The 23,998-nt window shown below is 41.5% G+C and overlaps 1 protein-coding gene and 1 long non-coding RNA gene across 3 annotated transcripts in view; one reads left to right on the top strand and one right to left on the bottom strand.

The window, feature by feature from the left end:
- LOC129180054 (uncharacterized) overlaps window positions 1-23,998 on the top strand; it is a 48,033-nt gene that overhangs the window by 22,166 nt on the left and 1,869 nt on the right. The window lies entirely within an intron of this gene.
- Window positions 9,180-23,998, bottom strand: part of LOC129180047 (zinc finger SWIM domain-containing protein 6-like) — a 62,931-nt gene continuing 48,112 nt past the window's right edge. The window contains exons 10-14 of the mRNA XM_054774066.1: window positions 23,183-23,318; window positions 14,222-14,379; window positions 13,933-14,096; window positions 13,679-13,760; window positions 9,180-13,136 (exon numbers count right to left, since the gene is read on the bottom strand). Of these exons, the coding sequence (XP_054630041.1) occupies window positions 12,271-13,136; window positions 13,679-13,760; window positions 13,933-14,096; window positions 14,222-14,379; window positions 23,183-23,318 (1,406 nt within the window). The 3' untranslated portion in view covers window positions 9,180-12,270. The remainder of the gene's footprint in view (window positions 13,137-13,678; window positions 13,761-13,932; window positions 14,097-14,221; window positions 14,380-23,182; window positions 23,319-23,998) is intronic.

Genomic DNA, 23,998 nt, shown 5'->3' with positions numbered 1-23,998 from the left:
ACAAGCATTCCCCATTCTGCACTGATATGGTAAGCTCTCAACGGCATACGGCAGATATTCAAAACTACCGTAAATTCGGGTGTATGAGCCGCACCCACTAAATTTAGAGGAAAAAACAGATCATACCTATGGACAATTTAGAGTCGCCAATTAACCTTGGAATGTGGGAGGAAAGAACATGCAAACCCCACACAGAGATGCCCAACGGAGATTCAAACCCAGATCTTCCTGATCTCCTGACTGTGTGGCCAACACGCTAGCCACTAGGCCACCGTGCGGCCGCCATAAAGAAAAAGAAGTTGAAGAAGACCACGTCCACATCCGGGCGCCCATTTTTCAGCAGTCAGTGTTAGATGGATAGATGGCAACTTTATCTCCAAGAGAACAACACCGCGTTTTATGTTTATTTTTATATGCTGTATATTTTTAGATCTGTATTTCTATTTACAGTAGTGATGTATAGCATACGTGTGCGCATATAACATGTACGCCTGTGCCGCTACGTACATTGTGTAAGTTTTACATAGGGTCACTTGGAGAATTGCTGGGTATTACACACTATTTGTGCTGGAGTTATCGCTCCGGACTTCACAAGAATCACAGTACAGTGGCACCTTTGTGGCCACCTTTGAGTCATCATAGTTCGTGGATCCCCCGGCAGATGCAGGTACAGTATGTGTCAACAACGCGATCGCTGCACAAATGCCGATACGTCCCCTCTTTTTTTGTTTTCATTCTACACATCAGGCTTTGCAATCTTGGTGGTATAGTTATGGTGGTTATTGAATAATCCAAATCTAATAATGTTTTACATTTCATTTCAGTATAAATTGTGTTTGTTGTTGCTCATTGTAAACTGCAGCGCGTGCATGCATACCCGGCTGCATTCAAGTAGAGTGACATGTTTCGTAAACGCAGAGAAAGGTGGCTTCTGTGTGTTCTTTGGTTGTTTCCTGAACATTTTTTTTGTGCTGTTATGATGTTTGATCTTAGTAAGAGCATTTTCCGAAATACATATTTAAACGATTAGTAGTAGTTCTGAAGTATGTGAGATGTCATGAGATTAGAACATGACCACATATTAGCCGCACCGATGTATAAACCGAAGTGTTCAAAGTTTGGAAAAAAAGTAGAGGCTTATACACCGGAAATTACAGTCATTACATTTATGAAGCAGTAATTTTGTTATTACTTTTTTGGGGAAAATAACAATAACTAATGACTTTTTTCAAGTAATTTGCCCAACACTGGGTGTATATAATTCAGTAAGTACCAAGTACTGCTGGTACTCAATTTCATCATCAGTCATCATCCATCCATCCATCCAATCCATCCATCCATCCATCCATCCATCCATCCTAATAATAATGATTGTTCCTAGCAGTTGCAGTTATTATTATTATTAAATGAAAGATAGATTCATACTGTTCTATCAGTCACAATTTTAACTTCCCATTAAAAAAAAAATATTATTACAAAATAATATAATGAAACAATTATTATCGAAATTATTATCCAACAAGTCAAAATAATGTCAATGTTTTAGGTGTAAAAATACTAACACATTATTAATAATAATAATAATTGTTATTATTATTACTATTATTATTGCTGTGCAGTGATTTTCAACTGGTGGGTCACGACCCAAAAGTCGCGGAGCCGTTGTCAGCGGGTTGGGGGTCTTTGCCTGAATCTAATGACCCAATGTCCGTGAATGCATCTCACATTCTTGTTAGTGCAAATCACTTGCTATGCCACTACAAGGTGCGTGCCATGTTTATGGGCATTTATGGGCTGGAGAAGAGCACGCTATAAAGAGGGGGACAATGTCTCACTGCTGCAACTCACATTGTGTTGCAAACACTCCCTTTAAATATAACATATTTGAGAAGTTTGTGTTTAAAAATTTCCACAATTTGGGTCGCCGCTTGTCATTGAGGGGTGATGGTGAAGCGAAACCAGTTGACTAATGTTGCCAATGTTAATATCCAAAGGCCACATCTTTCTTTGTCACAGCTGTGCCACTTGCAAATATAGATATTTATCCTCATTGTTAATGGGCGATCATTAACAAAAAATGTCCAAAATAGATGTAATTTGCATGCCAGGCCAGTAGTTGGCGATGTCATTTTGTTTGCATTTCCAACAGATGGCCAAAATGACATTGTTTGTATCTGTTTTCAGAAAAAAAACAAAACAGCTTATTAGTCTCTGTTTTTCGGACCAGCCGTGAGCTTGAGGATCTGTGAAACAAAGCGCTTGTCATTTTAGTTTGCTATGAAAAACGAACTCATGACTTTTATTATTTCCGTTGCACATTTTATTTTGCACTTTTATGTGCAGTCCTGGGTTGTAAAAAGACCGTTTGCAAGGTGAAGTTTGTCTTCGGAGGATCTCAGAGGCATAGCTGTCATGAACAACATCCTGCTTTGCTGTGTTTTGTTTTGAGGAGAAGAAGAAGAAGAAGTCGTACAGTAAATATGACTCATAAATCAAAGAGCAGATGAGGCCCAGTAGACGAGGAGCTGACGTGTTAGTCAGTCGCTCAATATCCTCCAATTGCTTATAATCATTACTGATATTGAAGCCAGTAAAACATTTGTGGGCCAGAAATTGTGGGAGAATAAAACTAAATGACGTGTGTAACTTTGTTGAAACATTTTGTCCTCCTCGGAGGCTCGTGTAGCTCTGCCTGAAAACGGCGGGGATGTCAAAAAAGGTGCAAAAAAAAAAAAAAAAGATGGCACCGCAGTGTGTGCTCAGGGTGTAAGTTATGGCCGTAACTTTCTCACTCTGTCAGGCGCTTTAAGCGTCTGTCCTGTAGGACACATTAACTTGGTATCCTTAAATAAAGTCCTTTAAATAAAGCTGGGGGAGTTCAATAATGAGAAAGCAGCCTGTCTGCTTTTAAATGAACCTCAGCCTTTCTTATTAATGTCCCCTTATCGCTCATCATGGCCGCTGACCTGCCGCCATAACCCCACCTCACTCCACCTCGTCAGCGCCTCCACCAAGTGGCCGCCGCCGAAGTAATTGAGGGCAATTTTCAAATTAAAATTTAAACCCCTCGTCCATCTTCGAGCGCCGCAGAGAGAGGGGCTTTCGGGGGGCTGACGACTCGATGAGGTTTTCTTGCGCGGCAAGCAGGCAGGCAGGTACTCGGGCCTGGCGAGGAGGGATGATGAACGAGGGGCATTAATCTCCATGACAGAGAGAGAGAGGAGTTAGCGGCGGTGATAGCGGCGCTAACGGATTTAATTAGCATTTAATCAGACGCCTCAGGGCAGATGGGCGTGGGGGGGGGGGATCAAACTCCGGCGGCCTCGTGGAAGAACGAGGAAGACGAGTCCCACTTGCTGCAGGCTGTGTCGAAGAACAAGCGCCTGTGATCTTTTTTTTTTTTTTTTTTGTAGCTGTGTAATGCTAACGAGCTTGAAACGTCTCAAAAGGCCGCAGACCTTTTTGCAGAGTGTGCTCATACTGCAGCACAGCATCACTCTCGAGGCTCCTCAGAAGCTACATTAAACATCTAAGAGGGCATGATGGTGAGCACAAAATACCCCAACATGGCCAGTGTGAGCACTCTGTGCTGTGCTCAAGCACAGTACACTTCCCGAGCTTCAGCACAATTGTGGACGTAATCACGGTGCACTTGCTCATGCACGGGCACACGCTAAGGCAGCACAGTACATGTAAGAGCGAGAGTAACCTTAAAATATGACGAGAAAAACATTGTAGTTTCACAATATTAAACGCAGGATTGTTCGATCATCTAACCAAGTGAGTTGTTAACACATATTTGATGTTATCTGATTTAAATTTATCTGAGATTACGAGGGGATAAAATGGGATGAAAGTACAAAGATTAAATACCGTTTTAATAATTTTAATGAATTATGAGAATCACAATCAAATTTTACAAGAATAATTGTGAAGGGTGTAACAAATATTTACTGATACGATCTGATTTATAAGCGACAAAATACATTCAATTCGATAATCGTACTGTGATGAGGTCGTGACCCTGTTTCAGTTAAGTAAAGGGGCATCTTCTCTCTGCATCTATAAGATACGTTAAGAGTATTGGGTGTACAGTAATCCCTCGTTCACTGGCTCCAGACCCGACTGTGATAAGTGAATTTCCACCAAGTAGGATTCCTTTTTTTATAAATCTAATATTTTTGTAGTTAGAGCACAGAAAACCCATTTACAACCTTCTCACTATGTTTTTTAATATCATTAGAGCCCTCCAGACATGAACTAACACCCCTTAGTCACCTTTTGCACTCGTATTACCCAATATAGTAGAAATAAAAAGAGTAAATAAGCCATTTAAGACCTAAGTAAGTACGGATGTGTGTTAGGATAAATGTGTTCCTTAGGGGAGCTGAGTGGCCTGCAGACAGGAAGTGACGTCGGGGGTTCAGAGTTGAGTTTGAGCTTGTCGTGGACAGCAGCCCTTGTTTTTATTAGGGATTATTGTGCATGTTATGAGATCATTGAAACCTAGTAGCATCACTGACATCCAGTAACTAGTGTACAATATTACTGTATATCATTCACAGCAACTTTGAATGCATCTTCTAAATGCCTCATATATGTAGTTTGTATGCTTGAAAATGCTTAATTTAGGGAAACAAATACATATAATTTGCTTCAATATGCATATGTTTAGACTAATAATAGGCCATATTCAACCACAAAACGGCATGATTTAGTAATAAATATATTTTTTCAAAAACCGTGAGAGTGAAGCGGTGAAATTTCAACCACGAAGTAGCAAGGGACAACTATTTTATTATTACGCACAAACTCATAAATGACAGGGCGCTTGAATAAAGCATGATCATTTCTGCGGTTGTGTGATGATGACATTCCATCTCTTCATCAACCCATGCAACTTATGCAGCACGTTGTTTTAAAAAGAAAAAAAATGATGGCAGAAAGGACTTTTGTTCATCTTCAAACCATGCTTTCAGTTGGAGGTGAAAGCAGCGACAGACTGACAGCTCAGGCAAGTAAATGTCAGCCTTGATGCGCCGAGAAGCGAGGGGGAGGGGAAAAGACATAGGAGGGGGCGTCGGACGTCTGATGCCGTTGGAATTCAAGGATTTTTTGGCATGAAAGCGAAGCCGTGTGTGATCATGATGTCATTAGAAGTATACGGCGAGACAGGCCTGCTTGCACTGAGCTGCACCCGTGGGACGTCATTACCAGCTGCAAGTGAGCAAGGGACCTGAGCACAGGTCATACACACAACTTGCATGAGCGCGTTTTGTTTTGTTTTTTTGAAGCTCAGGTGCACTATTTCTTCACAGGCAGGCATCCGTCACATAACAAATGGACACTTCGGTGTGGGCTCTGACAGCAGAGAGGTGCTTTTGTTGCTAAAGCGGATGAATTCCTCAATAGCCAGGTGGATACCTCTATGGACAAATGGGCCTCATTAATGGGCACACACACACACACAGATGGACCAAACACACATATACGGCGGTATGGACGCAAGGGCTCGTGCTGTGCTAGGCAGCCGCAGCAGCGTGCACACTGCCTGCGCTTCATTACTGTTCACACACAGACAGTTGCAGTGTTTTTGTGTCAATGTTTAATGAGGGGCTGTGAGTCTGGGGACCTCGCTGCTGTCAGGAGCTCCTGTAAGTCTGCCACTGGTACCACCTGTTCCCATTCGCTCCCTCAAGGCCCCCCAACACACAAACACACACACACACACACCACACCACAGGCATAGAGGCTTGCAAACAAGACGACACCTGACAAACTACATGCGCTGATGATGTAGTCATCCTGTGGCACCAGTATGTAAATGGCTCAGCTGACACCAGCTACAAAAAGCAAAAGGGAATTGCAGTTGATAATCTTTCTTATTACCCGTCAGTGTTACTGCTATAGTGATGGCTAATGCATGATACATCACAGCATACCAACGCAATCCCCAATTATTTATACCATCAGGTGAAAAACCTTTTTTGTGTAAGGTAACTCTTCTACTCCTGAATCGCTGCACACAAAAGGGTGAAAATTTGCCAAGACACGCACCCATACTATGCTGCCTGTGCTATTATGTTTCTGACAAGTACACCACATGGTGGCGCTGTTATTAAACCCCAAAGTTTGACCCTCGTACGTCGGATTGACTTGAAGTTTCAGAGCTCAATGCACCTGCTGTAACTTTAAGGTGTTTTGCTGAATCGCCACAAAATTTGGTACACACCTTTAGGGGACTGACAAGCACATGTGTGTCAAATGTGAGCAAGATTGGATAGGAAAACACGGCCGCCATCAAGCAAAACGTCCTTGCAGGTACAAGGATGGGACTTAGCAACTACAACCTCTGGCAAAAATGATGGAATCACCAGTCTCAGACGATGCTCATTCAGGTGTTTCATTTTGTAGGAAAAAAAGCAGATCACAGACACGACACAAAAGTAAAGTCATTTCACATGACAACTTTCTGGCTTTAAGAAACACTAAAAGAAATTAACAAAAATAAATGGAAGTCAGTAACAGTTACTTTTTTAGACGAAGCAGAAGTAAAAAATTACAGAATCACTCAATTCTGAGGAAAAAATTATGGAATCATCCTGTTAATTTGCATTCCCAAAACTAACGCCTGCATCAAATAAGATCTGCTAGTTAGTCTGCAGTTGAAAAGGAGTGATCACTGACATGAACCATGGCTCCAACACGAGAGATGTCACTTGGAACAAAGGAGAGCATTATCAAACTTCTTAAAGAAGGTACATCATCACGCAATGTTGCAAAAGATGTTGGTTGTTGACAGTCAGCTGTTTCTAAAATCTGGACCAAGGACAGTACAAACAACATGGGAAGGTCGTTAAAGGCAAGCATACTGGTAGACCAAGGGAGACATCAAAGCATCAAGACAGAAAACTTAAAGCAATATGTCTTGAAAACAGAAAATGCGCAGCAAAACAAATGAGGAACAAATGGGAGGAAACAAGAGTCAACGTCTGTGACTGAAGTGTAAGAACGCACTGACAGGAAATGGGGTTTGCATACAGAAAAGCTAAACAAAAAGCCACCATTAACACCTGAACAGAAAAACAGCTAAGGGAAAGCAATGATGGACTGTGGATGACTGGATGAAACTCATTTTCAGTGATGGATTGCGACTCTGCATTGGGAAAGGTGATGATGCTGGAAGTTTTGTTTGGTGCCATTTGTGCAAATTTCCACAGTCATTGTTGATATGGGACTGCATGTCAGTTAAAGGCACTGGGGAGATAGCTGTCATTACATCTTCAATAAATACACAAGTTTACGTTGACATTTTGGACACTTTTCAGTTGAAAGGATGTTTGGGGATGATAAAATAGTTTTTCAAGATGATAATGCATCTTGCCATAGAGCAAAAAAAGACACATAAGGTCAATGTCGTGGCCGGCAAATCGTCCCGGATCTCAATCCGTCGTGGAAGTTGAAGAACACGGTCCATGAGAAGGCTCCAACCTGCAAAGCTGATGTGGCAACAGCAATCTGAGAAAGTTGGAGCCAGATTGATGAAGAGTCACTCATGAAGTCCATGCCTCAGAGCTTGCTTGCTGTTACTGTATAAAAGCCAGAGGTGGTGCAACAAAGTACTAGTGGTGTGTTCAAGTGCTCTTTTGTTTGTTTGTTTTTCATGATTCCACAAGTTTTTCCTCAGAATTGAGTGATTCCATAATATTGTCCCTCTTCTTGGTCTAAAAACTGTGACTACCACTTTTTTTCTTCTTATTTTCTTCTAGCTTAAAGAAAGTTGCCATTTGAAAGGACTTTCGTTTTGTGTTGTGTCTGTGATCTGCTTTTTTTCTACAAAACGAAACAACTGAATAAAACTTGAAACTTAAAAAAAAAAAAGGAGCACTAAAAAATTCCACGAATCTGCAAAAGGTGAACCGCGGGAACACTGGTTTTCTTACGACCCAGTTTTCATATGACATGGTTTTCGTAGAAGATTTTGCCTCAGTTTTAGTACACTGTCTCAGTTTTTGTGGAATATTACACTTAACACACTTTTTGCCCTGTACTGTATCGTTCCACGAAATCAAGTGTCCAAACAAAGCACCCTACGCGTTGCTGACTCACTGTTTTTGCATTTTTAAATCATGGCTAAATAATCAGCCATGGGGCCAAGGAAAATTGAGAGTGCCAGCACTTTGATAAAGATGGTGAGAAACACCAATTTGAATTTAATCTCGCTGGGATGTATGAGAAGTCCACATCAACAATTAGTTATCTATTTGTCACTTATAATTATTTTGCACCGTTTCTACATGTAAAATGATAGTTATTCTTTATAAAATGTATTTTTGGTTCATATTTGTGGGTGTCTGGAACAGATTAGGGGGGTGTACATTATTGTACATAATTGTATGTACATAATTGGTTCCAGACCTGACCGCGGAAGGAGGATTCCTTATTTATAAATGAAATGTTTTCGCAGTTAGAGCATAGAAAACCAGTTTACGACCTTCTATATGCGGTTTGTAATATTATTTGAACCCTCAAGACATGAAATAACACCCCTATAGTAACCTTTACACTCATATTAGCCAATATAGTAGATATAATCAGAGAAAATAAGCCATTCACGACATAAATAAGACTCGTGCTCGTGTGTGTTTCAATAAATGTCTTCCGCACAGGAAGTGACGTTGGCGATTCAGCGTTGAGTTTTAACTGAAGTACAGCCACAACAGTAGCCTGTGTTATTATTATGATGATGATGATTATTTTTATGTTATTATTGTGCCTGTTGTGAGCCTGTCATTGGCGATGAAGTGTGGTGCGTGTTACTCGTGGCACACAGTGGCAGTGCATTGTTTTGTATTGCCTAAGCTGTATTTGTATTTTCGTTCATTTAGAACATTATTATGCTTGAAAATACTTCATTTAGGCAAAGAATATGTAAAATCTGCTTAAATATCATCAAAAAAAGGCCAAAAACAACCACTAAACTGCAATCATTTCTTAATTAATTCATACATTTTTTGAAAAACCACAATCACTTGCAACCGTATTTTCAGCCCAGCGACTGCAATTTCGGAGGCGACTGATGCAGAAAGAGCTCCGAAGACCTAGCTAGACTACGGTGGTATGACAGGATGTCAGAGACCGCTCTCAAAAAGATACATCAAGACTTCGAAAAATTAACTTTTATTAAAACAAAACCAAAAAAGAAAAGAAAACAAAAACAAAATCAATTATTGACTCATTAACAAGATTATAAAACAGTGATTTAGTTACATAAATAAATTGATATTGGTGTATCAAATCTGAATTTCATAAGCATGTATACATGGGTCGTCGTAATAAATAAAAAGAGGAACGCTTCCTACACAAACAAAAACAGCTAGAAAGACTCAAGAGGAAATTGTTGAGAGACACTGGACATGACCAACATTTGTACTTTTTTTTGTTTGTTTTTTTTTTAGCCACCAGCAGACACACGTGAGGAGTTTGCTTTGTCGTTTAAAGCAAGAAGAGTTATTAACACAGCCATTCGCTTTACTAATTAAGGACACTAAAGCTGGACCAAGGTGGGTCGTCTCTCACCTCTTTGAACGCGTTTGGTTGTTAGACAGAACTTCCTGTTTGGTTACTTTAAAGCGTTAAGAAGACAAGGCAAGAGAAAAGGCTGCATTTTTTGTTATTGTTGTGGAGACACAAAAAGAACGATTATAAAATGTCCCTCTTAGACGGCTTGATGACTGATATGACACGAGTAGTGTTGTTATACAAGTACTTGCAGAGGGATGATCAATTCAGCTGAACTGGTTAAAGCGCATTATGTGTTACTGGCCCCAGTCGACGTAGCATTGTAGCATCCCTCCTGTTCTTTGCTTCAGTCAGCAGGAATGAAGTGAGACATTTCCCCCCAAAAATGAGACCTCCTGATATGTTCCATCACATGACAAAAACAAAAGAAAGCAAGCGAGAGAGAGAGAGAGAGAAAGAGAGAGAGAGAGCAAACTACAGCGGCTTCAAGTATTTCACATTACATAGAATACTCTGTATAAATTAGTCAACATATACTTTCAGATCCTCCATATTCAGACATATACTATGGTATATATACAGAGTACAATAAATGCTCGCTCACGTCATGTTTTTTTTCTTTTCATTTTCCTGCAGTCAGTCATTTTGTCATTTTGTTCCGCCTTTTTTTTTTTTTTTTCCCTTGTGGTGAAGAAAAATCCCTGAGAACGTTCCGGTGGACAATTAGTGAAGATTTTAACAGTAGAAAGTCTCATTGCTATGACACACAGAGGGGTGGGGGGGGGGACAATGACACTGGCCAAAAGGAGATGGGGGGGGGGGAGACAATGGCGGAAATGAGATGGGAGTGACGCATCGTCTTGTAGCCAATCAGATGGCCAACAGTGGATCCCCCTCCCCCCCCCCCCCCCCTTAGATTGATGAACACTGGTGACAGATGTCCTTCTGACAGCACGTTTAATTGGGAGCAGGTTCCACACTGCATCATGAGGTAGCAGCCATTACGTTAATGTTACTACACCCACTTCATTAGGTACACCTGCGCTGAACCCAATGAGATCCGATACACACACGCTGCCTTTGCAATGATAATATGCTCACTTTTGATTGACAGTCACAACGATAATAGCAGAGACATTGCTAAACAGATTCAAAGTCAATATGGCCGACTTAGTGTTCTGATAACGCCGTGATGGCGCGCATTTTTGTAAATACAATCTCTCTTGTTGGATATTGAATAAAAAAGCCTCCAAAATTGTAGTAACAAAAAATTTGGAGATACATGCTCTTCATACCAGTCAGAAGTTTGGACACACTTTCTTATTCTCACACTTTTGTTTTCTTTTTAACCAAAATTCTCATTCTGACAAAATATGGAGATGCTTGCTTTTTGTTAAACAGTAACATAACATATTATGCATCATTCTATTTTTATTTGGTATCACATATATTTCTATATTTTTCAATAAATAATAATAGTGTTTATGAATTACAATAAACAGCAGTTCATCCATTTTCTATGCCGCTTCTCCTCATTAGGGTCGCGGGGGTATGCTGGAGCCTATCCCAGCTGATTTCGGGCGACAAGTGGGGTACACCCAGCCAATCGCAGGGCACATATACACAAACAACCACTCACACTCATATTCATATTCATACCTATCTAGAGTTGCCAAGTTAATACAAGTTTAACACAAGAGTTAATACATTCCTCTGCCCAAAAACTTCTCAGTTCCCAAAAGGCTGAACTTTAAAGTAATAGTGCTGCATGGAAAAAAACACCCTCTCATCCCTTACGCTGCTCACAGCCACTTATGTTCATGTTTCGATATGGCCACTGCCCGATGACAAGCATGTATCTCCAAATTCTGTGAGTTATTGTTTGTTTAATTATCCTAAAAATATTCACATACTAAAATATTAGTATGGTCCACTCTACAGCGTACAACCACAGTAATGAACATTGTTAAATAATGTTGCATTACATGTCTGAGTGTCAATCTAAACATCATGGTAAAGGCAGATATTTGATACATCGCTTGTATTGCAGGTGTACCTAACATTGTGTCCGGTGAATGTATACTGTAGTCCAGGTGGGATGACATCTAATGGCTGGAGATAGCTGCATGCATCACATTATTACAGGTGGTTACTAAGAGCATTGTTGTGTGTACTGGTGCTAAGAGCTAACTAATGGCTGTTCAAGTGCTGCTGTCCGAAAAAATGCTGACGGTAGCTTTTGGGGCCTAGCCAAGCTGTGCAGTGCTGTCTGGCGCCCCCTGGTGGGATCCCGGGGGCCAAACGGGGAGGTGCTCTGTGTTTTTTAAAGCCTTTAAGTTTCTCTTCGAGGATGCAGTTTTGTTGTATTGTTTGTTTGTTTTAACACGAGTGATACTTGTAGAAGGCCTTCAGCCACTCAGAGAAAGAAAAAGGTGTTTAAAATAATAAAAAAACGAATAAAAACAATATCATTTTCCTTACATACACATGTAGAGAAGTATGCACAACATTCACAACGTGACAAATTTCCCCTCTTGTGAAAATAAAAACACGCCTGTACACATAGTAGTAATAATATTATTATTAATAATAATAATAGTAATAATGTTTGTAACGATAACAACAGCAAGAACAATAATACCGCGTGTGGCTCTGTTGAGTTTTTTTTTTCTACGTCCTCTTTTCACGAGAAGAAGTCCAAAGGAAGTTCAAAAGGCAGACTTAATAGAAAAGCACTAGAGTGCGAGCTCAGCCGAAGCGCTCCCTGACCAGCATCATGAGTTTCTTTTTGCCCTTGTAGATCTGTTTCAGGTTGTCTATGAACTGCGTGAACTGGATGTGTCCGTCGTGCGCCATCATGAACGTCTCGCGCGCTTTGCCCAGGAACTCGATGAATTCGCTGTAGTGGCGCGGGCTGATGTGCGTGAGGCGCGAGTGCGTGGTGTTGATGTAGGCCCCGATGGTGGCGTCCAGCAGCTGCCTGAGCGGCGCCTTGTCCAGCGACATCAGCTTGCCGGAGTTCCTGCGGCTGTGCAGCGCCGACACCATGCCCGGCGTGGTCAGCGTGCACCGCCGCAAAATGTCTGAGAGCACCGTGGCGCACTTCACGCTCTTCACCACCAGGGGGATGACGGCGGCCAGCTCGTTCTTGCCCAACGAGTGGCTGAGCGCGCAGGCCCACAGCACGTCGTTGATGGCCGGGTGTGTGTCCTGGTTGTAACTGAGGTTCAGGTGGGCCATGGCCAGCGTGGCCAGCTTGTACGCCCGCATCGGGTAGCCGCGGTGCTCCATGTAGCGTGCGATGGTGAACAGCTGCGTGTAGCTCATCCCCGTGGCGGCGGCGTCCAGTACAATCTGGTAGGCTGTCTCGAAGGCAATGTGGTCCTTTTCGCAGAGGGTGAGGGCCGACAGGGCGCAGTTCTGGGGGTCCTTCATGGCGCACTGCAGGGCCAGGGTGCGGGCCGACGATGCCAGGTTCTCCTGCTGGTGGCAGTCCAGGTGCAGGCGCACGATGGTGCTGTTGGACATGACCGTGGTGGCCACGATGCTGGTGGCCTCGGTGGGGGTGAAGAGGGTGAACCAGCTCTGCATGATGCTGTCCAGCGCGTACACGCCTGACATGGGAGGCAACAAAGTGAATTTTGGGACCGAAAGCATGCAGCACACTCTCAATTACAGTATATGGTAATTCATTCATTCATAACTGGACTACACAAAAATGACTTTTTATGAAAAAATGTCTGGTGGAAGGGCTTTTTTTTCAAAACACAATTAAATTAATAAGATAAAATAATTATTAAATAAACAAAAATACATGTTGAATGTAAAAATACCAATAATATTAAAATACAATATTATTATTAAGTAACAGACTATATACTTTATAATGTACTATAATATTATTTCATTGATTAATATTACGTTTTCTTTCTAATTTAACATTTTATATGTATACATGTAAATACATCTTCTTTAATTTAATAAGGCAATAGGTTATTTAGTTCACTGTAAAAAAACAAATTACCAAGAAAAAAAAAACCCCAAAACTTTTCCACCGAATACATAGTTTTTTTTGGTTAAAAAAATCAAAACAAAAAAAAACTAAAAATGTACTAAATTCAACACGATTTCCTATTTAGTAGCGACAAATCCTTACCAACTTCAGTGGCACATGTGACTAACCAGCGCACCATTTCCCGTCGCCTCCAGTTTAATGTGGACAGTGTTATTCTCATCACCTGATCCAGACAGAAAAATCAAGTTCAGCGTCACGTCATTTGAATGCAAATAGGAGCGCCTCAACACTCAAATGGCTGAGCATGATTTGATTAGGCACTTTTCTTCACTAGTGTGGGAGGCGAGTGTCGGTGCAAGTAGATGGAGACATGCTGGGTTACACGCTCTAGTTACCTGCAGTCCGAGCTCCAGGGCGACTTTTAGCAGCGTGATGTCAGGCAGGCTGTCCATCAGAGTGGCGATCTTGAACGCGTCCTGCGCCAGTTTGAAGATGTGAGACGAGGAGTGGATATTTTTCTGGATGGACTCCAGGACTGTCTCCAGCCTGCGACTGTCACCTGGAAGACCACACAGACATCACGTCCTATTATATTCACACCATAGACCTTGTCTGTGCACAGCGTAGACAGCTTTATTGTCCCAATACGTCTGGCCATATGTACAGTTCGTGTGTCGTGTTCACCTTTGGCCGCGGTGAGCATGGTGGAGGCCAGCTCACACTGCTGAGACTCGATGTGGCTGAGGGTGAACCAGCGCGGGTAGCGGTTGGGCACCACCGACACGATGTGGTGAGGCCTCGACAGGTCGCCGGATGACGCCGTCGACTCCAATACGGGCAACCTGACAGGGGTTGAGACAGAACCACTCGATAAGACCCCACAGAGATCCACTCAAAGGCCACACGTACGTGTAGTTTCTATAGAAAAAACTTAAGCAACTGAACCGCCATCATACATGTTTACACGCAAGTCAGACGACATGACAGCAAAGCTTTTTCTTTGGCTTTTTCGGATATTTCATGAGCAAAACACCAAAAGAAATGTCGCCCTCAACAGCAGGCGTAACGCCCTGCCCCCCCCAAAAAAACAGAAGAACGTGACAAGAGACAAAGAATACGCACAGTAAGTTACGTCAACAAAGTTAAGTTTGATTGTTTTGTTGCATTTTAACATTTTACAGGGGTTAACTTTTTTACACTTGACCAATTTTAAGAAAGTTAAAAATAGGCGCATCTGTGACGCATTACACCTTTATTGACAGTTAATTTTATTACAGTTACACTTTTATTGTGTCTATACTTTAAAACATAAGTTTAAAAGTGGTTAACTTACTTTGTTATTTCAATGTAGTTACACTGCCTGGACAGTTATAAAAAAAAGTATTTTTTTTTTATTTTTATTTTACTGGAGACTGCAGTTAACTTTGTTTCACCCTTTAAAAGTAACTAAACCTGTCAAAATGTTGCTTAAAAACACTGGCTGATGGCGACAGTTTATTAATAACAGATTATTGATAATTTCATAATTGGAAAATGTCAAAATCCAAAAAAGGTGGCTCTAGCTCAGAGGTGTCCAAAGTGCGGCCCGTGTCACACTGTACAGAAAAAAATGTAACACTAAAATAAAAACTGAAAAAAATGGGGAAAATTGAGAAAAAGGCAAAATTTTAAAGGAAAAAAAACTGACATGTTGATACTAATAATTAATAACACAAAGCGTTTGCTTTAAATATATGTAAATATACAGTATATATTTTTGAGCCTTTTTATAGAATAATAAAATAGAAATAATACATATGAAAAGGGGTCCCCTGCAGCCTTTGATTTTTCTGCATGCGGCCCTCGGTGGGAAAAGTTGGGGCAACCCTGCACTTGCTAATGTGCTTTTGTAAAAAAATATTGACAGCAACAACCACTTTTTCGCTAGACAATGCAGACTAACTGGTCATGTGACATGTTTTTGTAGCAGAATTCACGGAGAACAATCATTTGTGCCCCATTAGCCCAAAAACTACAAGCCATGCCCACGAGGCTGCTTGAAAGACGAAGAGAGATACACAGGTATATTCATGTGCATTCATTCTGCAAACTGGTATGAAATAAAAAGAGTAAAGGTAGCGGTGGCAGATGAAGAAAAAGTGTGCTGGTAGAACAAAAAAATCTTTACCAATTTGAAAGGGACTAGAAAGCTAAAATAGAATCACAGGGGGATATAACATTTAGCCTATCGCTGCAATTTACCCCCAACTTGCTATTTAATCACCTAGAAACCAGAGTTTAATTAGTATTTTCTCCACTCTAATTGGTCCTAATGAAATCAGAGCTGCGCAACACCTGCTAGCGCAGGAAGAGGCTTCACTCTCTCATCATCAGCATCATCATCATCATCACAGACAGAACCAAGTCTTCTCCGGCCCAGCCCGAGCTATCTCATCTCCTATTCCGCTTCACTGGCAGCCTCAACTTTCAAAAGGTCTCCTCCGCTTCAGAAGGCAGCAACCTGGCCTTCTCTCGACCAATCGCAAAGCTAATTGAGTCCACGGGGAAATTAAGGGATTCACCTTCCAGCCGCGTAAGGCTGGACACACATCAAACAAATACCGGCACACATGAGCAAAGGAAGGGAGGAAAGGGCCAGCGCGTGCACGCACACACACACACACACACACACACACACACACTCTTAAACCTGCCCTTTTGAAACACATCAAAGCTGCCTGGTAAAAGCAATGTGATGCTAAATGCCAAGTTTCAATTGTGGAGCAACATGCATGTGAACCAGTTGCCTCCTAAGTGAAGGCACGTGCCAAAAAAAAACAAAAAAAAACACATGAACTAATACTGGAGCAGGAAGGCGACAAACACACTGTTGCCGTTCTTGCAACAGTGCGAACATTTGCTGCAAAGCATTCCATCTTCACGCCATCTAAAGAGCTGCTAAAAGCTTCCACCTCACTGGGGCCTTCTGGAAGATTCCTGGGGTGTAGCACAGTGAAAAGGAGAAAAAAGGAGCGTTGGGTAAAAAAAAAAGAAGATGGAGGCCTCATCAACATTCCATCCTTTGTGTTTGGTTTGCACCAGAGAGCCAGAGGCCTCCACTGGATGGAAGCTGAAGAGGTCTGGATGGCAGGAAAATAACCTCCTCCAAATGTTGGGGAGAGGCAATCCATGCCGGGCTGTTGTTCCATGTGGAAAGTTGGGAAGGTTGCATTCAAAACAAGTACAAGTACAGTAGGATTCCCTTCTGTGAGGGTACTCCTCATGCAGCGACATTCCACAGTTGGAACAGGTTTGGGGAATGCTGCCTTGTTCACACTGCAGCCAAATCCAACTTGTTACGTAAATTGAACCCTGACACCTTACAGTCGTTCCTCGACATTTTGTTGTTCGAATTTCACGGCTGTCGTGCTGTTTTGTGGTTTAATACGACCAATTATTAGTCAAAGCATGCATATTTAGGCTAATGTTACTTATTTGTGCCTAAATTGAGAATTTTCAACTTAAAAATGACAAAATGAACTAAAATACAACTAGAAGGCATTCAAAAGATGCATTCAAACACACTGACGTAGTATTCTACCCTAGTCACTCGGTGTTTCTTTCTTCTTTTTGTCCGCCACTCTCTCTGGTCCCCTAGGGAACATATTTATTGCAACACACACAAGTGCTTGTCTTATGTACGTCCTAAATGCCTTATGTACTCTCATGTCTACCATATTGGGTAATACGAGTGTAAAGGTGGTTAAGGGGTGTTAAAAGAACATACTTAGAAGGTTGTTAACAGCTTTTTAACTCCAAAAATATTCCATTTATAAAGAAGGAATCCCACTTCACTCATGCCGGGCGGGTCTGGAACCAATGAACTGCGATAAACAAGGGATTACCTACACCGTACTAACCTATCTGCATTGGTTGCCAAGGTAACAACATAGCCACAGAGAGTTTGTGTACTTACTAGGATGTGATTTTCATGACGTTCTAACAAAAATGTGTCCCGACTGCAGGAAAATCTATCATCACTTCTATTTGGTTGCTCTACTTTTGAGAGAAAACGGTCGGCTTCGAACTGCCGGCTTTTTATGACGCCATGAATGAAAACCCGACTTCGTTATGGATATGATACCGCCTCTAACACGCCCCTAGCTACATGAGCCCGCCCCCTCTACAGGCCACCACTTCAGTGGGCACCTTTAAATAATAAAAATAAAAAAAGGGCAGGTTTCGCTACACATATTAAAATAAAGCCTGGCGCCTCTTCATCGGTCAGTTAGACGTGGGAGCTGCAAGTTTGATCATTTTGGTTTTCTTTGGTGGATAGGCTGATTTAGCATGATGCTGCTGTTTAAAATGTGCGTGTCATGTAAGTCACATGGCTACACGTGTGTGTTGCTGTAATGTGTATCCTCCTTTCCCACTCTTTAATGATATGTTGTTGTGAGTGCCGAGTGACAGTGTATATGTAAGCGTGTACACTATAGCGCTTCTTGGGAGACATGCACTCTGTCTGGAAAAGGAGTGGACAAACAGCTCGTTAGCATTAAAGAAGACCTTAAATGTAAATTAGGCTTTAGACAAATCTTCTCTCGCATCATTCCCGAAGTGTTCATTCTTCGGCTAAGCTAAACGTCCACAAACAGGAGCTAAACCGTCAGGCTTTACATCCGGTATGAAAGGTGAGGGCACAATTTAAAGGAAAACTGCACTTTTTTGGGGGGAATTTCACCCATCATTTACGATCCTTATGTGGAACGTGAACACATTTCTTTTCCCTTTATGCTATATGCTTCTTTTCCCTTTTCTGTGCGTTCTAACGAGAGAAAACAAGTTAGTAGGAGCCAGCTAACAATGCACATCATGGGAGGTACCTGTTTTGATGCTCAAGCTCTAACAAAAAACGCCAACGGTGTTCCATTTACATAACTGACCAGTATATTAACCAAGCTACGGTGATATTGTTATCGTAGCAGCTAACACGAAAAACGTCATTTATCTGGCGGAGTAACACGACGAGTCACTCACAACGCCTCAAGCCACCGCAACGGGACGGCCCTAAGAGTGGATACTACTGGCTCTAATTTCCCTACGAAGACTCAACAAGATGCTCGTTTGCTGTCAGGATTTTTTTTGCCTAAGACCTGAGCACAGGTCTTGTGCTAGGAGACACAGATCTTCTTTAGCTGTGAAACACACACGTAAACAAAATGGCTCCGTCGCGGATGCGACTCTTTACTTAATTGTCCCCAGAAACTAAGAGGAACTATGTTCTACATCACAGAAATCAGACCAGAACTGGACTTAGGAGACCAAGTGGGGGGTAAGTCGCTGTTATTGGACTACACTGCTGATGGGGATGTCATGCAACTTCATGTCAAAAAATCCTAACTCTCCCTTTAATGCATGATCACAGCATGTTTATAAAATGATAAAACGTTCTTAAAGGTTTTTTTCGAGGGCTTCATAGTCGAAATAGGTACCTCCCATGACGTGCAGTGTTAGCTGGCCCATACTAATTTGTTTTCTCTCGTTAGAACGCGCAGCAAAAGGAAAGATGTGTTCATGTTTCACATAAGGATTGTGGATGAAGGGCAAAATTCCCAAAAAAAGTGTTTTTCAAGTTTTCCTTTAAAGCCAAAATGTGAAAGCTGCATTGTGTGCCTGTGAGTGTCATTGCTTTAACATTGCCACGCTTCCTCCTCACTCTACCACAAACAGTGCTGTGTTGGCAACGATTATGCAGCGGATCAAAGGTTGCGGATTATAGCGAGGATCGAGCTTCATTAGCATTGGAAGTCTTGTATCTCCTATGGAAATCTAATATGATAACAAGCGCTTTGGATTTGGCTCCTTGGCTTCCCGAAGAGTGTAGATAAGAAGGATGTTCTGCTGCTGCTGCTGCTTCTTCAAATGCACACTTTTAAGTTTAAAGACACGCTTTCTGCTACATTCCACCTACGGCTGTGGCGTCCAAAGTTTGGCTACTATTTGCATTTCTCTTTTGTAATAGGACAACTATAACACTAAACTCTCTTGAAATCCAGACATAACATAATAATGTACTCATTTTTGATTAAATATTGGTAGCAATTGGACAGTCAAACCTGGGTTTTTGAATGCCCCATTTTCTGTATGATTCGGTTTTGGACAAAATATTTAGTCTAAATTTGACCTGTTTTTCCATCACCGTTTCAGTTTTTGTACAATATTGCTGATAACAAACTAATCTGTTTGCCTTGTACTACCATGGGCTCAAAACAAGTTGAGAGTGCCAGCAATTTGATAAAGAAGGTGAGAAACACTATTGAATTCATTCATTACTGAATTCAAGAAAAAACTAATCACAAAGTACGAAGATGGCAAACCCTCCTCTCCTCCTCCTCCTCCGCTCCTTGCCGCTTTTGCCAACAAGTCTTCAGTTAACATAAAAAATATGTGAAATGTTTATTTGCCCACGTAATTTGTCATTTCTAATGATTTCTTATTGTTTTCTGCATGTAAAAGTATAGTTATATTTTGTGTTCATATTTTTAGGCGTCTTGAATGGATGAATTGGATTTACATGATTTCCTTTGGGAAAAATCGCCTCGGTCTTGTAGATTTTGGTTTTTGTCGGCCCTTTTGGAACAAATTAATAACGAAAACCGAGTTGCTATTGTCCTTTAAAGCCATTTTGATAAGAACGGCTACAGGTACCTCCTTGCCAAATAGCGAGCCCACTGCTTTAGCCAGTTCCAAAGGGCGGTAGCTCATTGTTGAATGATGCAACAATGCAATGACGCAATTGTAGGCCAAGGAGTGTCCAGAATTTTTTTTTTTTTTTTTTTTAGTAGATTCAATTAATACTGATTTTAGATGGCACAAAACTCAAGTCTCAGTCACTCAAAATGATGTCTGCGTGCATGTAGCATCTAGATCAGGGGTCGTCAAAGTTCTTCCACCGAGGGGCACATACTGAAATTTATTATGCAGTATAGATTTCCGGGGAAAAACTGCATCTCAGCTTTGTGCTTTAGGTGAGAATGCATATTTTAGTAGAGTCAACTCCCTTCTTAAATGACATCATGTAAATTTCCCTTTCATAATATTACTTTATTCCCATAATGTTTTGACTTTTTCCCCAACCTAATTTCCCCAAAATTACAACTTCCTTCTGTTTTGTATGTTTTTCATGATAATACGACTTTTAAAAAGTGTTTTTTTCCTTCCTTCCTAATATTTCAACTCTATGCTACTAAAATAAAATTGAGACTTTAAATCTCATTAGAATACAATTTTTTTATCTTAATATTTTGACTTTATTCCCTGAAATAACAGCTGTTTTTTCCCATTTCTGCTGTTGGGGGTTTTTTTTGCAACTATTTCAACTTTCTTCTTATTCCCATAGTATTTTGACTTTTAAACCTTTCCCGCAACCTAATTTTCAAAAATTTCAAGAAAAAAAGCCACAAAAATTACGTTATTTTTCCTCATAATATTAGAACGTTATTCTTGTAAAATTACGACTTTTTTTGAGTTATGCGTTAGAGTACAACTTTTTTCTTTTACTATTTTGACTTTATTCTTGTATAATTACTGATGATTTTTAATGTTGTAGGTATTTTTGTTCTTTTTAGATTATACTTTTAGAATGTGACGCTGGCCAATAAATTTAAAAAAACAGGCACAAGCTGCAAATGGCTCCCGTGTCACACTTTGGACACCCCTGTTCGAAATTCATATCACTGATGTGAAGTTTTTTTAGACCAACTAGGTGAGACTGACTCAACAGCACCTCTGCTGGTTGCAGCTAAGTAGTGCACTCCATTTTGCTGCAGGTCCGAAAATGACACAATTTGCCATAGTTTCAATCAGGTAGGGCATTAAAAAGAAAGCTTTATCGAGTAATAAATGTCTACTTATTACCATGCATTACGTTTGTATAAGCTCCTACCAAATTCTCATGAAAAAAAGCTTCATTACGCGCATGATTAAAAGCCGCCAACACCTCCTCTCTGGGAAAAAATTTAAAAAAAAACACAGCTCCCGTGAAGCAGCCAGATGAAGACAAATACAAAAAGCACGTAATGTGAAAAAGTCTCTTTCTCCTCTGCGTGTATCAATGATAATGTTATAATGGGGCCATTAAAATAGCCCGGGCTCCTTTACCTCCTCCTCTATATTTAACTGTCCGCCGTCCCGTGGGAGCGCTGAGCTATATGCTCTCGTATTACACTACGCTACATTACACACATTCATTATGTGCTGAGTAGACACCCCTGGCTCCCAGGAGCACCCATAAGTGGCCGTATTATTCTAAATCGCCTGTTTCACACCACAGGGGGGAGCACACAGAGGAGGTGAGGATGGAGGAGTAACAAGTGAAGGAGGCTGACTCAGGGAAAATATAAGTTTGGTGGAGTGAAAAGCTGCAGCAAGCGCTTCAATTAAGCCATTTCTCCCAGCTGCAGGAAGCGCAGTGTGATGTGTTCGCTGTTCGCTGGGAAAAAAATGCAACTTTCCTGCTGATCAACTTATCATTCGCCAGCTTTGCGGAGACAAACAAACAATCTTTCCCACACTTCCCAGTCCCTGCTGGCCCGCACACCTCCCTCTTCCTCATTACAGCCACACTAATTACACTCTCATTAATGTAATTAATATTCACTGATCCAGCTCCCGTGAGTCACAACATCAAAACACAGCAGCGCAGACTGATTAACACACATTGTCCACACATGGATACACACACATACACGTCCCAAAATAGAGAGATCACACACGGGCCACGAGAAGGCACAAGCCGGACGGAGGCCAACACACACACACACACACACACACCAGCATTCTTACTATCCCTGTTCCAGTGGACGTAGCCCACAAACCTGAATGAATCCACTTTAAAAGTGATTAATGGAAACGCAAGAAAGCATAATTAAACAAAAAGAAATCACCGTTAACCTGCTGTGACTGCAGGTGCTTCTGACAAAGCACTTGGGCTCATTTGTAAAGATGTCCCACCAACAGAAGGTGCAGATGTTTGACGTTTAATGGCCGCAGAATGACAGAGCGAGCTAGCTGAGTGGCTAACGATGCTGAGTCACCCGAGAGCAGTGCTCTCATGCTTTAACAGCTGCCAACGTGGTCAGGGATGACTCAGCAGAGATGAACTGTTTAACATTCATTCTTACTGTATGTGTTGTAGTCATCTAGGAGGTCCCCAAAGTCCAGACCTTGGTACTTTTTTTCACCCTTCACACAGATATTTACATTTTGTGTGTGTGTGTGTGTGTGGAGAAACAGATGCGCCATACGACAAACGAGATCGCACAGGGTCCGAGGCAATCATGCTCTGCTTCACAATGTAACAGTACATGATGGAATTAATGTTCCCCTCAGTGAACCGCAGCTTCCCCCAGTGCCAGCAGCACTCATACAGCCCCAGACCAGGATGCTATCACCACCAAACACAATTGCTACTCACTTTCGTTGCCAGCAGTTTAGACAACAATGGCTGTGATGGTAAATCCACACTGTTGTACAAGCTGTGCACTGACTACTCTCAAATACTGTACGTACTCGAGGATGCATTGCATGAAAAATGCTGTACTCAATTCTGTCGCAAAACGCACATTGTGGTGGATTAAAGAGAGGCATTCGTTGGTCACTCACCGCATGGCTCTCAGTGCAATTTTGTACGCCAGTTCAGCGTCATGAGGTAGGAGGGAGGTGAAGAGATAGCGGGCAAAGGTGTGCATGGGAACACTCTCTCTGTGGACGATCTCCCCAAGGCCAGAGTATGGGCCAGCTGCGTGAAACAACAGAATGTTCGGGTCAATGAAGGATGGAGCACAGACATTTAAAATAAGAAAGCACAAAGAGAGAATTAGTTAGAGAATGTGTGTTCATCTGTGTTTCTATTGACAGTATATCTGTTTGAACATCCATCCATCCACTTTCTATGACACTTATCCTTATTAGGGCCACGGGGGTATGCTGGAGCCTATCCCAGCTGACTTAAGGAGAGAGACGGGGGGGTACGCCCCGGACTGGTCGCCAGCCAATCGCAGGGCACATTGAACAGTTGTGTTGTAAAAATAGCTGACCAATATAGAAGAAACCATTACATTTTAAGGTGAATCCTGATAGAGAAATATTCATTGTTAACCCAAAGCATTATCTGGTATCTGCGGTTAATTGGTTCCAGACCCGACCGCGATAAGTGAATTTCCGCAAAGTAGGATTCAATATTAATAAATTGAATATTTTTGTAGTTAGAGCATAGAAAACCTAGTTCCGTTATTAGAGCCCTGTAGACATGAAATAACACCCCTATAGTCACCTTTTATGTACACTCCTATGATTCTTTGTTTACACTACATTGCGCAGGCTATGGGATCACTGCAGGGACACAAAAGATGGCCACCACGTTAAGCATTATCATGCTACCGAGCTAACCAGTATGTCTCCAATTTATTTATTCTAAAA

This window comes from Dunckerocampus dactyliophorus, chromosome 4 (genome assembly GCF_027744805.1).
Source record: "Dunckerocampus dactyliophorus isolate RoL2022-P2 chromosome 4, RoL_Ddac_1.1, whole genome shotgun sequence".
In the NCBI taxonomy this organism is placed as follows: domain Eukaryota; kingdom Metazoa; phylum Chordata; class Actinopteri; order Syngnathiformes; family Syngnathidae; genus Dunckerocampus; species Dunckerocampus dactyliophorus.
This window is presented reverse-complemented; position numbering and strand designations above follow the sequence as displayed.